Genomic DNA, 15,325 nt, shown 5'->3' with positions numbered 1-15,325 from the left:
GTATATTCACTTGCTGACCCAATCACTTGTATCATTCAGTTTTTACTATTTTGTTTCAACAGTGACTGAAATCACATTTTGCCACTACTGCTCCTGTTAAAAAGCAGCACGGTGTGGCACAGCCCTGTAAGGTGAGCAGCAGAAACAAGATGATTTTCAAGGTAAAGCTTGCTCAAGTTAGTGATAAGGATTAATCAGAGACTTTGCATCTAATAGCAAGCAACTGATCTGATGACCCAACATATCCCTTTCATAGCAGCTACTGCTGTAAAATCTGTTCTTTGCTCACAGCAGTCATGCTGCCAGCAACTGAATTTAAACATGATGAAAAACTAGCATTTGTTTTTCTAGAAGAAAATGCTCTTGTCTTCACTATGTAGCATTTCTGGCTGTTTAAAGAAGCTTTATCAGATGCTTCTATGTTTCAAACCTCATAACAAGCAAGATCAGATATCCAAGTTACTAGTTCAAAGCATACATCCATTTCATATATTCTGACTTCTAACAAGCAATTTAAAATAAAATCTTTTTTCAAGAAAATCTTTCAGTTACTAACACTGACAGATTCTCTAGCTCCCAATACATGATTCAACTATTTTCTACATATTTAGTGTCAAGTAATTTCCTACAATATCTTTCTAATGGGAAAAGGTGGCAGTCAAAGTGCTGACTTCTTTAAAAGACAAGTACATTCTTATGTGAGTTTTAACTACTAAGCAATCCTTTATGTTTAGAATCACACTCAAAGCAAAAATATGCTTTCAGAGGGCTATTTCCTTCTATACTGACAAAAGCACTGTACCTTCTGCTACTGCTTGATTTGACAGGTTATTTTACAGAATGAAGATCACACATTTACTCATAACAACAGCTCCTGCTAGTCAAAGATCAATATTAGTGTGCAGGAAGTACTCTTGCACTATCTTTGCAAGTCCCTGCAGACAGAGATGTTCCACATACAACTCAAGACTGCAAAACCTGCCTCTTCTTTCAAACCCTGTTTCAGGCTTTCCTTTTTCTGAAAATCCATCAAGAACTTTGTTACCACTCTACTTTTAAAGATCTATAAATGCAACATCAAATTCAGTTTTATCTTTATGATCTCCCAAACTAAATTTTTCACTTTTCCCAAATTAACTTGTACGGTTCTTTGGGGAAAAGCATGTGTCGTTTACAGCTAACTCGCTCACTGACTAAGAAAAGCTACATGGGCTGTCAGCAGCTGGTTCGTATCAGAAACTATTTTGCAAATGGACAATGAAAACACGTTATTTATGGTAATAGGTTATTTTCCCCATCAACTTTACCCAAAACATCATTTCTTATCACATCACTAGTGTATTCTATACCCAACCTTCTGCATTGTACACTCCACAACAGAAATTAAGAGGAAATCCTAGCTGCTATGCATCTCACAGTGAAGCAACACCATGAAGCATACCTGTTTGAAGAGCTAGGGGTAGAAAAAATATCAATGGCTGGTGTAGTCATGATGCTTCCTGCTGCAGTTGACACAGGAGAAGCTGCGGTTGTTAAAGAGGTATGAGTTTTCTTTGCAAGTTCTTTTAGACGTTGTTCCTGTTGGGAAAGTGAGCTGGCATAAGAAATCCAGAAACAGCATTTTTGTATATGACTTTGGAGATAAATAAAGCGGAACTCAAGAATGTTTTTTATTTATTCCACACTCTACATTCAGCTACAAGAGTCACTGGTGCCACAAATGCTTCAGAAATTATTTTAACAAACCCTCCACAAATTGTATGGTATAAGTACATAAGATTCTACTTCCAGCACTGTGCCAATAGTACATATTCAGTATTATTAACTTTTTTCCCCTTTGCTCCTTTAAGAATCCTAATAACCTATTAATAAGAACATAGAAAAAGTGTTTTCAGTTTAAAATTCTGTATGCCTACCTTTAAAGCTTTTAAGCGAGCCTGTTCTTCCTCTAACGCAGCTTGCTTTTCCCTTTCATCAACTTTTGTGAGGGACAAGCCGGTGCTTGCAAGGGAAGAGACTGCATTGGAAAGGGTGGTAGCCCTAAAGTAATCAACAGGAGAAAACCTGGCTGTTAATAGGTGACACGTGATAGAAACATCTAAAGAACACTTTGCTTGTATCCACCCAGTCTCCTCCTGAACTCTTCGTAACATTGGCTGTATCTTACACTGTACAATACAAAGTGGTAAGTTTTAACAAGACACACCACATGAACTGCAAAATGAAAATGCCTAGAAATCACGCTATTTACTCCGATACACTGGATTTTGGATTTTCCCCCCTTAAATGTTTTGCTTCCGAACTGCATCACAGAATTCATGTTTGAAGTCTTTGCTCTTTTCTTCTTTGCTTAAAATGGCATTATTTGTAGACACATGGGAATCTCCGACAATTTGGGCTCCTATTAAAACTGCTGCTAACTTCACAGGTTTAGTTAAGAAACTATCAATGCACCTAGCATATCCCAGAGGAAAAGTTTGCAATTTATCATCACATTTGAGTATGCAAGAAGATTTAAAACAAACACTTTAGAAACTGAAGTAAACCTACAAAAGAAAGCAAATATTCTGCAAAGCAGCTAATGAAATGGTGCTAAGCCCTGATATTGTCACTACCATAAAAAAACCAAAATATTACTGCCTTATTTTTTGAACATGCAATAAAGAAACACTACTTAATGTTGAAAGTCTTCCCCCCAGTATTAAGCTTCTTCAAATTTAAACAAGTTAGTTGCCTACAGGACTTCTCTGGATTGCACTTTGTGTTTTAGCAAGCACTCAAAAACCAGTGAATGCCTTTTATCATATACAATATGGCTTTAAGAATCCATTCTTAAAGTAATTGGGGATTAAACATAAGGACTTCTGGACGCATTTCCTTACTTTTGACAAAAAGGGATTAACGTTGAGATATAAAAGTTTAAGGATATTAATAAATGTCGCATACCTTATATAAATCTAATTGTTAACATAAAATTAACATCTGCAGGCAGTAAGTGAAAAAACTTAGTTTCTCTTCAGAACTTCAAGATTAGATGTTACAAGGGATTCTACAGCAAGTGCTTGCAGCTCCTTAGATTCTAGTTCTGTTGACCTGGAAGAAGCTGTCTTAAGTACTCAGCAAAAGACACATGATAACTTGTCAATACGTCTTCAACATAGCCTACACAAACCACAGTTCATAACGTAGTCAAAAATAATGGATTTAACATTCAATTCAACAATTCTTTAAAAGGACAAGGGCATAAGCACCTGCTTGCAGCTGTGGAATCTTTGATTTTCTTCCCTTCTAGAGAAGCTAAATGTTGTTCCAAAGCATCAAGAAGGCTACTCGGTGCCTGCAAAAAGAAACATTCAGGATCAGATTTGAAGAATGTAATGGAAAGCAAATCAGTAGTTAAAAGACTTTCAGAAAATGCAACTGTAAGGGCAACTGGTACAACAGCTCAGAATATTTATACAGCATCTTGGCCTCCTGTATGTATTTAATTACTTAAAATATCAGGTGATAAACTCTCCTCACTACATTACTCTGTCATGACGACTCACCAGTAAGTACTGAAATATGTCAAGAGATGTTAAAATTAACAGCTAGGAAACAGCAAGCAGACAATCAGAAGCAGTCAGTATTTCAAGAGAGACTAAGGAGGAGATTGTACCTGAAATCATTTCCACGCACATGCTCTGCAAGCCTTCACAATGATTTAATGGGCATGTAGCCAGAAGTAAGCTTGCTAAAAAACACAGCTTCTTAAAATGAACTCACAGGTATTAATTGCATCTTCAAGGATGATAGAAATAATGTTGTCTTAACACTCAGGAGTATGACAGAAATTATCTATGATTTTTTACAATAGGATCACTGCATATAGAAGCCAGGTTCTAACAGAGGCTGGATTTAATCACAAGCTTGGAAAAAACTTGGTGACAGTGTACACAAGAAAGCATAAGCGAATGCCATAATGCCAAGTTTTTCTGATTATGCAGCCCCAAAACAGACACGTAATTGGCAGACACATAATAGGTTTATCTACCTGTGAGAGATCTGGTATGTCTCCTCTGTCAATTCCAACTTGCTGTAATAAAACAAATGAGCTTTTAGAACCTGTTTGCTTTTGTTAAAGGCAGAAATGCTCAAAAAGCAAACAACATTAAGACAAAGTCATGTAAAAAGCACAAACCTGTCCATTCACATTTTAAATCTTAACAGTCTGACTCTATAATGGCTGGGTTTAATACGTTCTTCTGTTAAATGTATATACATTTGACGTAGGTGTGTTACAGAGATATTTTAACAGATACAACCTCATAAATAGAACAGAGCAAGAATCAAGTGTTTCAGAATCTTAAGACCAGAGCAGTTTGCCTATCCCACAATTTACGCGCCAAGTTCTCAGACCTACCGATATAAAGCATGTATTTGCTAAAACAAAGCACCTTCAAAGTTCTGTAAAGAAGTTTTCTAAAATGCAGATTAAACGTAAGATATCCTGCAGCAGGATAGATATAGTTACAACAGAAAGATTAATACTTTCCACTTCAGTTGATAGTCTTATACACTGAAGATACCTGAAGGTAGTATCTCCAACAGAGAACAGACAGTGAGACAAGCTTTAAAACTTCTTTGTTAAGAGAGGTATGAATAATGAAGGAAGGCAAAACCAGAACAGGAACACATCTCAACTGAGGAATTCCATAATACTAGAATATCAAGTCAGCAATGCTCTACAAACAAGAATGCAACAGACTAAATATATTTTAAATAAAACAAAAAATATTTTACGAGGTAACTACTTTTTCATCTATGAAGACACCTATAGCCAAAACATCTTAAAAAAAAAGAAATCACATTCATCTACTTGTCTCAATTTCTTACTTGTGAAGCTGTTATTTCATCTAAAACTTATGGCAGAATTGTGGATGTCAAACTAGAATACAGCTAGAATCATATAAAACAGCAGATGACCTTGAAGTTACTTTATTTGTTTAAAGCAAGGCTATTCTTCAAAGAAAGCTCAAAATTATTATGTAACCAAGAAGTTTTATATAAAATATAAAAATATATATTATTATATAAAAACATATATAATTCAAAATAAAGAAGTTTTAAAATGCATATTTATACACCCTCCTTCAGTAAAAGATAAAACAAACATTCTGCAGCAGGTTTTTCAATACAGTCATGAAATGAACTAATCACCAGGGTCAAGACTGAGAAGATGACCCTTGACTGAACCGCAGTTAGGCTGGAAGGAACACTTACCTGCTTTACGAGAAAACAAGTACTTTATAAGTGGCTTTAAATAAAGGGCATAGTTTGGCTAACTGAAGTTTACCTCTGCAACTTTAAGGAACTCCGAGATCCGTGTCATTCTAGTGAGGAACTTCTTATATATATCAAGGCCTTCTTTGCACTGGTTCTTTTTCATATCAAAGTACTTTTCTATGAACAGTAAGAATACTCACATTAAGTAAGAAATCAAGCATTCTGCAAAGGATATGCAAAGTAAAAGCATGTAAACCAAGACAAATGGAAAATGCCTGCAGAACTGTTTCATTACCTTTACTGCAGAAGTCAATATGCCTGACTTGCACCAAACAACAAAAGCTTCTTGGAACAGGAGCTAATGATCATATGCATACAACTGCACCTTACCTTGCAGGTACTAGATCTCACAAAAGCATAACCACCCTGAAGAGGGCAATCAAGTTTAAGAATAGGCCACCCGGAAAAATGTAAATTTATCTTCTTGGCAGGGGCAGGGAGGGAAGGCAATTTTACAATCTGGCTGTCAAGCATCTACTCTATTCCAGCGGCCACATGTCACACAGGATTTTGATACTCTGCCAGACTGATGCCTCTTGTTGCAGTGCAGTCTACAATGAAGTGCAATTGATTACAAAACACCCATGCTAAAAGCAAGAGGGTCCCCATCCCCCTTCTTGAAACAGCACTTTCAAGGCCTGTTTCTATACTAAGCTTCACTCAAAACATGAGCAAAGGCACCCACATGCTAATTCTTAGTGAGTGAAAAGAAGCAGATGGGGGCTTCAGACTGAAAAAGACTGACTTCAGACTGTCCTTTACCAGTTCTGGATTTTGCCTTCTGTTTTGCAAGCACTGGGTAATAACAGTAATCAGGTAGCTTGATCCAATCACAGCATGCAACCAAGTCAAGCAAATCAGATTACTTTCAAGTTAATTATTTTCCAAATTTATGTTCTCCTGCGTATCCAGTGTGTGCAAGTGAAAGGGCCTGAACCCTGAATTTGTAATTCCCCTTAAAATGTAAGATATGTTCTAGAAACATAAGCTAACCAATCTATAAAACCAAGCAACATTAAAGTTTCAATAGCCAAGCAATCACAGATACTGTGACTACAAATTTTTAACTGAACATAACTTATTCCACTTTAAAAGAAACAAAGTCTGATCTTGTTTCTTAAAGAAACAAATACCATAATTCACATTTGCCATACAGTTCAATAAGACAAAAAAAACCCCACACCCAAACCACAAAGCACCAATGCAAGAAAAAAAAGTTAAGTGAAGAAAATCCTGAATGGGCTTTGCTTTCATACCTGTAAAGAATGCAATGGAAAATGCAACTGGCCAGAAAAACCTTGGAAATAAATCTGAATCGGAAATAACAGCAACATTTTCAGGTTTTACAGTTAAGACTATTTTGACTATTTCAACTATTTCAGCTCTTTGCAACTGTTTACTGAGTTCCCTCCCCAAAGTTTAACATTGCAGAAAGCAGTTATATTTACCCAAGAGGTTAATAATCCCTTCGTTATATGCTGCAAACAGTCTAATGGCATCTTTGAAGAGCAGCATGAAGGCAGCATTAATTACACCATTTGTAAGTTCATTGCTATTGACCTAGGAAGATCAGAAAAAAAAAAGTTAATTTCACTGAATTGATTCCTCATTGGAAAACTTCTCGCTGAACTCCAGTAGTCTATCCCAAGGCATGCTTTCCAGTCACCTCACTGGCTATTAGTGGAAAGTAGCAGTACAGCAAATCAACACAGGATCTCGCAGCACAGAATTAGATCACATCATTTTGGCAGACATTTTTCTTAACTAACATTAACGTAACTAGAAGACAAAGGGCAGAAATAAACTACTTTTAAGTGAACAAACAATTCTTACACAGTGTACATAACAAACACCACTAATTCAGCACAAAGCATTCTCTCCAGTGAGCATCATATTTCTTTTTTCTGATTTCTTGGGGGTATACCAATGAACAACACTATTTGTGTTAAGCTGTGCAGATAACACGGAACCAAGTTCAAAACCTTTAATCTCAACCTATTTTACAAGCCTGTGCAGGTTTGTATGACAAAGCCAATAGTATGTGTCTAATATACATGCTACTAAACTTACATTGAAGTCAAGAAGTGCATCCATTTGATTTTGTATAATTGGTACAGTTTTTAGGAGTTTTTCCGTGCTCATTGTTCTCATCACTCCATCAGCCCTGTTATGCAAAACAAAAGAAAATTCCTCACCTGAATTGAAGGCAACTGATAGTAAGAAACATAATGTAGAAAATTGAAGTAGGTCAAAGTAAGCATTTAAATCATTGCCATTCAGAGCAGGCATTTTGGTGTTTAGGAATGCTGGCTAGCCAATACAACTCTAATAACCACAGTGTACCCAAGCAATGACTTTTATTTGGCCAAAATATGAATCTGAGTTTTCATTCAGAGGAAATGAAACTGATCATGCTCAGAAACACAGCAGAGCTATGATGCATCAGGCGACCAAAAAAAATGCTCTGAAGGTTATTTATGAAGCAAATTTTCACCTACACTCTTTCCAATCACCTGATTATTATTTTGTGTCAGTTTGGATGATTTTCTTTTCAACTAAAAGCAGTAAGAAAGAACAAACAAATATGGCAATATGTTTTTCAAGTTTTTTCAGAAAGATTATAGAGACTACATGACAATTCCTTTTAATGGCTGACTACCAATATTTGGTTGTTTATTAATTGTTCAGATTGAATAGACTAAGATTGCCTGTGTATTTGAGAAAACTTCATCAAATTAATACCAAAACTATCCAAGAAAAGCAACAACGGAGAAAAAGACTAAATCACCTCAGTAACAAGAAACAACTGCTTTCTGCAAGACAAATTGGACAGCCTTGCAGTTCATCAGCATGCACACAGCAAACCAAATGTTTCCTGCAAGTGCAGATCTTGCAGTGCATCTGCACAGAAAAGGCTGTGGCTCTTCTCCAGACTGGAAAGCAATGGAAAGCGTGCTGCTTCCAGCTTTCTATTTGTGCTGTATACTCCCTCCTAACAGCAAAGAGCAACTGCAATGAGCTTGATGTGGCAGGGCATGGGCCCTGAAAAAAAAACCCAAGGTGTGGAAAAGGTAGATCTGTGAGCCAACAGGGCTAACTGTTCTGGTGGCAGCAATCGAAGGACCTCTAGGCACATGCTATAGGCTAAATAATTCACCTCATTAGGCCTAAAACTTCTGATTATAGAACAACTGCGTATCTCCCTAGTGTATCTGCAGATACCTGACCACACACACACACTACACCTTGAAAAGGCAAAAGGGTTCTGTGCTGTTGGGACTTCAACCATCTCTAAAGGCAGAAAGAGCAAAAGAGGCCCAAGCATTCCCCCTGCTTTTACTTTATCATCACACTTCAAAACCAATCAGACTATGCTATTAGCAAGGAGGCATAAGGTATTTGGACTGTGCTCCCAGGCCAATTCCGAATGCCTTTAACATTAACACAAGGCATCATCAGACAGCCTACTACTGCAGTTATTTAACAGGTTTGAGATTTTTGTGGGTTAAGAATTAAGTTTTTAGCTTCAACAGAAGTTAACCCATGGATGGATGAGAAAGAATGCCCAAATGTAAAACTAAAATTAGGTTTTTAAACTTTAAAAAGCACAGCATTGAGAGATAATGGACAAAGAGGGAAAGACTTTCAACGGTGACCAGTGCATACTCTCCAGCCTTCCCAATGAAGGAAATCTCCAATTAATTCTATCATCCACTATAACATTTAATTTGCTCAACTACTGGTGCTCTGCACTCTGTTATTTTATATGTAAACAGACACCTAGTCTCAAACAACTCATTTCTCTTAAAGGAGCTCACTTTCCAGGGAAAAATTTAATTCTTGTAGATAAACTGAGAATACCATCTTCCGCAACGTTCTGTTTAAAAGTATGAACTGCACTACATTTACAAAGGTAGTAAACTTCATACAGATATTTTGAAACAAGAATAGAGAAACACCCAGAAGGACTGCAAGGTGTTTCACAAAACACCTGTCATTTAAATATTCCAGAACTAGAAACATAAGTAAATTGTAAAGTCCCCTATATTACGTGCAAGACAAAGTAACTTTGTGATGTATCACGGAAGATTTGTCCCAACTTTTTTTTTTACATATACTCTGATATGTACCATTTTTCATTTCTTTATATTAAACTGTTAATGTTTAAAGAAGCAAAATTACAACAACTGAAGTGAAATATTTTTGCAATCCACATAACTGGGCACTTGAGCCTTTCTGTATCACAGGAGATACTCAACTGAAAAAAGCAGATGTCTGTACTGTGCTAGAGCCAACATTGGCATTTTCCACTTGAATTACAGGACATAAGACAAAACCTTAAGGTAAGCAAAACAAAATCCAGTCCTTACCCTCTTTTTACTTTTGTGAAGTCAAAAGCCACTTGCCTATAGGAAACTGCCTTTTCATTCAGATACCTACTATACCGTCTGATGAATGTTGACATGTCATAACCTAAAAAACAAGTTTCAGAAGCTTGTTACTTACCCAGTCAATTCAAGAACCTTACTCTAAATAAATTGCAAGATATTAACACAACACAGCTTCATTAAATATCAAGAATCAGGCAAAAATACAATGTATTATGAAAGACTGTGCACTTCAAATTCACCATGTAAATTAGAAAATACTGCAAATAACTAGAAGACCTGAACTACGCAGAAGTTTACATTTAATTTCTAAGGAAATTACTTCCAAAAGCAAAACAAAGCATTTGTATGCAAGTTCTTTCATAATATAACAGAAATGACTATCAAAAAAATTACATGATGCATTCACAAAGATGTTTGCATCAACTCCCCAACACATCCTCTCAATTGCAACTGAGTACAAAAAAAAAAGGCATTGCAGACAACATTAAGACATGACAGAATTTCTTCTATTTTAAAACAGTGGCAACAGGAAATATTTTGATAACTGTCAATCTAAGAATACGGAAAAATAAAAAGATCTGTTCATAATCTATACTGAGACTACGGAAATTAAGACTCAATAAAATGAGGCAATTTGGTAGATCCTTGGTTAACACCGAGGAGGTTTCTGTTCCCAGGCAACCAACCTGTGTGCCTGTTTCAGCAAACTCGTGGCAAAAATTAGAAGAAGCTACATAAGTAGTAATGCAGAAAGTAAGAAACAACCTCAGGAGGAAAAAATAATTATGACAGCTACACATATGATCAGAACTGCACTGAACTGCAGCATCACGGTTCAGTTCAGATGTTTCAACTGAAATACCCTTCCAGAGAAAAAGCTTACTTGCCCATGGAATTAGTCTCAAAGATGGATGGAATGGTCTTCAAACTATTTCCCAAAAGTTATTTTGGGGTGGGTTTTTTAGACATAGCTCTTATTTCCCTGAGACACTGTATCTGATGTACATACGATGCATTTTTTGAAGTTTAACTTACTAATCAAAATATACCTATACAAATGGAGAAATCTCTTCAAAACTAAGAGGAATAACAAGTCAGAAGCATTTATAAGTAAGCTTTCCATTAAACATGAAAAATTCCTCCAGCAGCTTCTACCATACCACAGTTGCATTTTAAAGAAATGCAGTGAGGTAAAACAGACAAAAAAATTACTTCTTAAATTACACTGTCCATTAGAGTTACCAAGTTGCATTTACTGTCACCCAGCACACTACTAACTTTCAATGAAAAAGATGCCTTACCTTGCAATCCACTTTTGTCTAGGAAATTGCTCAAATTAAACAATGTGTTTCTGGACGCCAGATACTGGATAAAACGCTAGATGAAAGGAAAAATTTGAATGCTTTTACTATATTACCAATAAGCTGGAACTGAGGTAACAGTACTAGAAACTTTTTATCCGACTTTTAAGCTTTAAGACTGATCTCAAACCTGGAAACTATTACAAAAAGTCAGCTGAATTTTCAGATGAAGCTAGTTATTTTTTATGTAAAAATCTGAACAAATCAAAGTCACATAAATATTGCATGAAGGCCTCTGACTGAAAGACACTGTTTATTTTAAGCCAGAATATGGAACTGGAAGCTTTGGAAAAAAATCTCCCAAATACATTTTCATTTTATGTGCTCACAATTGTTTCACTGACTTCAATTTTGTAACAGTTAATTGCATTTTACCAATGTTTGCTCAGCATACAGTTGTAATGGTACTTAGCTTAAATAGGAAAATAAGGTGATATAAAAGTTTTTGCTTATAAATCAAACTTTAAACAAACATAAGAACCCATATAAAGCATTAACACAGTATCACACAGTATATCTCCTTAGTTACACACAATTCCAAATTACGTTTCACAAAACTAATGAATGCTATTTTCATCTTGTAAAGACACATTTCAGATTATTGGCACCACATTTTAATTTAGTAGAACAAATAGTTTTGTCTTATGAACCACTGTATAGAGAGCTCCTACAAAAATAAACCAATCATTCACTTGCAATAACATTTTGACAGAGGAAAAATAATGCTGATTAGCATAACATGTGCTACTGAATAATTTTCATTAGCATAAATGTAGGTTACATCAAAAAAAAGACTGAAGTAAAGGCACTCAGCCCTTTGCTGTAAATAAAGCAAGCAAAATCTGGAGGACCAAATGCTTTTCAGTTTTTTTTACAGAGATTTACAGGTTCTTGACAAACTTCTAGACTTTTAAATAATTTCACAGTTTTCATAATTTCAAGCATTGGAACAGGCTGCCCAGGGAAGTGACCGAGTCTCCATCCCTGGAGATACTTAAAAGGCATGTAGACATGGCACTTTGGGACATGGTTTAGTGGTGGACTTGCCAGTGCTAGCTTAACAGTTGGGCTCAATCTGACAGGTCTTTTCCAACCTACATGATTCTCTAAGCACTTTATTTCCATGTTTGTTGTTCAAGTACTATTTCTAGCTTCATCTAGAAAAGTTTCATCTTGAACAGCAATCTTCTTACTTCTGTAACACATTTGGCAAGCAAGATTTGTTTGGCAGTTTTATTCTTAAAATAGAAAGGATTTCAGATAGTGGTCCAATGAAATACCTTGACTTACTACGAAGTGTATTGGTATCAGTTTAAAGTTTATATGACTCAAAGTGCAAGCACAGCAAGAGTGTATAAACTATTTTGGAAAGTGTCAATTATCCCAGTGATAGATAACGCTCAAAGTCAACATGAGAAGTTTGCCCTCTTGTGGCTTACTTAGCTTCAAAGAATAGATTTTTCATAAGACCAAAACCACTCTGCAGCTAACCTGCAAGAAAAACCAGTGTGTGTGTGTGTGTACATATATATATGTATACTTATAAAAACCCCACCACTTAACCCCCACAACCCAGCCATTCAGCCAGAGGAAGCAGTTACACAACCTGTAAGAACTCTGAATGCAACCTGAATTGAAAAGTTTTGGTCCTCTATACAAAATCCTGCCTGTAATTTTCTCAAGCTATCCCTCTTAATTCCAATATTCATATAGGTTACATTATACTGACTGTTTGCAGGAAAAAAATGTTTACAAACACTTCCTAAGAAAGCTTTAAAAATATTGGTTTGGGTTTTTAACTGCAAAAGATTCAAGTTTATGCTATGCTTGGCTTGATATTTTGAAAAATAAGGCCTGATAGGAATTCAAGTTGTGGAACAAAACAAGCTTATTCCTTTTTCTGTCAACTGGGGGTTTGTTTGTTCAATTGTTGTACAGTATTCGGTGTTATTTATATGTTCACGCACAAAGCCAGCTCACAGGCATACATCTGTCTTCAATGCAAAAGGTTAGGGTGTAATGATTAAGATCAGTTCAGAATCAAGTTATCTGGGAGAAAAGACCATCTGGATTAGCTAGAGCATGAACCTTCCATTTATTTTCAGCATTCAAGTTAAGTTCTGTTGGTTTTGTTTGTTTCATTATGAGAATAACACCACAGAAAAAAAAACAATGTACCTCCAGCATTCAGAACACTTACTTTTAATTCTAGAATTACAGATTTTAAAGTAGAAACATAGTAAGCAGACAAACATGAGACCTGTGTTCATGCAGAGTTAGACAAAAAGGTAAAAATAAAAATTTTCTTACAAAGATAATTAGCGGAAGCATTTAGCTTGCATTTATAGCAATGAAGTGCTGTAACTGTTCTCAGACATAGGAGTTTTTGTATTACCTCATTTCCATACACCATTAGATGATGGGTCGTGATGAGAGATTTGAAGACCACTACCCAGCTACTGTTAGTAGTTCTTTCAAACAAACTATCTGCCAGCTGTGGGATGTTCACATTCATCTCATTTGTGCACTGGATTAAATCTGCAATACAGAAATTTTTGTTATTATGAGTTCTGTGAAGGAAGATCAGTAACATACAAAAAATATCAGTACACTCATTTTATATAGTAATATTTTTCTATGAAACTGAAGGACTTTCCAGAAAAATAAGTTAACTCTTGAAAAGCACCATGGCACTGGTCTACCAGAACCTTGTAATACAAACTCCACTCTGCTCACCGCCAAGATTCCAGCTCCTCAATTGCTTTTGCAGTTGCCTTAAGTGGCCCTGGAATAAAAGTACCATAATGACTTACACAATCTCTGACTAACACCTCCCAGGTTTCAAATATCTGAAGCATTAAATAGCAAAATAATTCTTACATCTTGCCATTTAATCAAGTTTTACCGGAAGATAATGATTAGAATTAACCATAACGTCAGATTTCCGACCTCATAATGGACCAGTAAAGCCTTGTAGATGTTGGTTCAATGCGTGTAATAAAAGATCTAAATACTGCTTAGTCTTGATACAATGCAATCAACACCTTCAAAAGGGCAGAGGAAACATTAAGTGAAAGAGGAGCCTCTAGCTACAATGCCAGAGGCTGACAGATGAATTTGGTTAGAAACAAACCAGGTTGTTCTTTGAAAAGATGGTTTAGAAGCACACCAAAACCCACGGCTGACTAGCTAAAACAAAGCTATCCAATTTTTCTTCAACCTGGATTTCCAGTAGACAAGATCTAGCAACACTTCAAATATTTGTTAAAAAAGTTAGCCTTTCATCTAGATTCGCTACTGTCACAACTGTATAAAAACAAAGAGCCATATTTACAATACAACCAATATAGCCATATACAATAATCCAGTAATTTCCAAATGTTGATGAAGGAAGCGATGACTTAAGATCATGATGCTAGTAACAAATACAACAGGAGCAACTGTATTAACATCTAGATGTGAAATAACACAGCTTGCTAGCATTTAACATGAAGCTTAACTTAATGCAACATAGTACTGATGACGTTTTATTACTATTACCATCCCCAAAAACAAAACAGTAATTTTCACTCAAACTGACAGCCCTGCCAAAAGCCATAGCTCAGTAAGTATCACAACCTGAGTAAGCCCTATGCCTGCCTATGGGCTACTAAGATTAACTGGAAGTATCTGTTTAATCTGAAGGCATGTATTTAACCTTTGAAGACACTTTTGTATTATGCTTTGAACAATCATTCATCATGAAGGATTCCTGAAAGACAGGGCTGCCCTCAGAGAAGCAGGAAAGCACAGCTACACAAACTAGCATGGTCTAAACTGAAAGGCTGCTATTTACAAGTTTAAGTATTAAAGGAAGCAAGCAGGAAATGATTTCTACATTCAAAATTTGATGAGATAGAGAGATTAGCCATTCCTTTATCTACAAGCAAAACTGATGACTACAGGCATTCATGACCTCATTTTTAAGTCAGTTATCTATTATTGGATGATGATTTGGGGCTGTTAGGACAATACTAGGATATTACTCAGCAAGAGGCATGCTCTGAACTGGATCATTAAAACCAAGCCCTGCAGCTTCTTAATTGTCAGGTCTTCCCACCTAAGTAATAGCCCAAGCAGTTTTGTGCAAGGCTAGCTGGTAGGAATGCATATTAAATATAAAGGTATATGCATCACAGGATGTCAAGTCATACATTTTGGCATAAGAGATGCAAGTGCACATGAGAAAGTGAGAACTTCTATTCTTAA

At 36.0% G+C, this 15,325-nt stretch overlaps 1 protein-coding gene across 8 annotated transcripts in view; it reads right to left on the bottom strand.

Moving 5' to 3' along the window:
- Positions 1-15,325, bottom strand: part of PICALM (phosphatidylinositol binding clathrin assembly protein) — a 71,145-nt gene that overhangs the window by 27,637 nt on the left and 28,183 nt on the right. For all 8 annotated transcript variants that reach the window (XM_040583302.1, XM_040583304.1, XM_040583305.1 and 5 more), the window contains exons 2-11: positions 13,473-13,615; positions 11,018-11,093; positions 9,696-9,798; positions 7,396-7,489; positions 6,774-6,885; positions 5,336-5,442; positions 4,034-4,075; positions 3,252-3,337; positions 1,917-2,040; positions 1,442-1,578 (exon numbers count right to left, since the gene is read on the bottom strand). In XM_040583302.1, coding sequence (XP_040439236.1) covers positions 1,442-1,578; positions 1,917-2,040; positions 3,252-3,337; positions 4,034-4,075; positions 5,336-5,442; positions 6,774-6,885; positions 7,396-7,489; positions 9,696-9,798; positions 11,018-11,093; positions 13,473-13,615 — 1,024 coding nt within the window. The remainder of the gene's footprint in view (positions 1-1,441; positions 1,579-1,916; positions 2,041-3,251; positions 3,338-4,033; positions 4,076-5,335; positions 5,443-6,773; positions 6,886-7,395; positions 7,490-9,695; positions 9,799-11,017; positions 11,094-13,472; positions 13,616-15,325) is intronic.

Source organism: Falco naumanni, chromosome 2 (genome assembly GCF_017639655.2).
Source record: "Falco naumanni isolate bFalNau1 chromosome 2, bFalNau1.pat, whole genome shotgun sequence".
Classification (NCBI taxonomy): domain Eukaryota; kingdom Metazoa; phylum Chordata; class Aves; order Falconiformes; family Falconidae; genus Falco; species Falco naumanni.
This window is presented reverse-complemented; position numbering and strand designations above follow the sequence as displayed.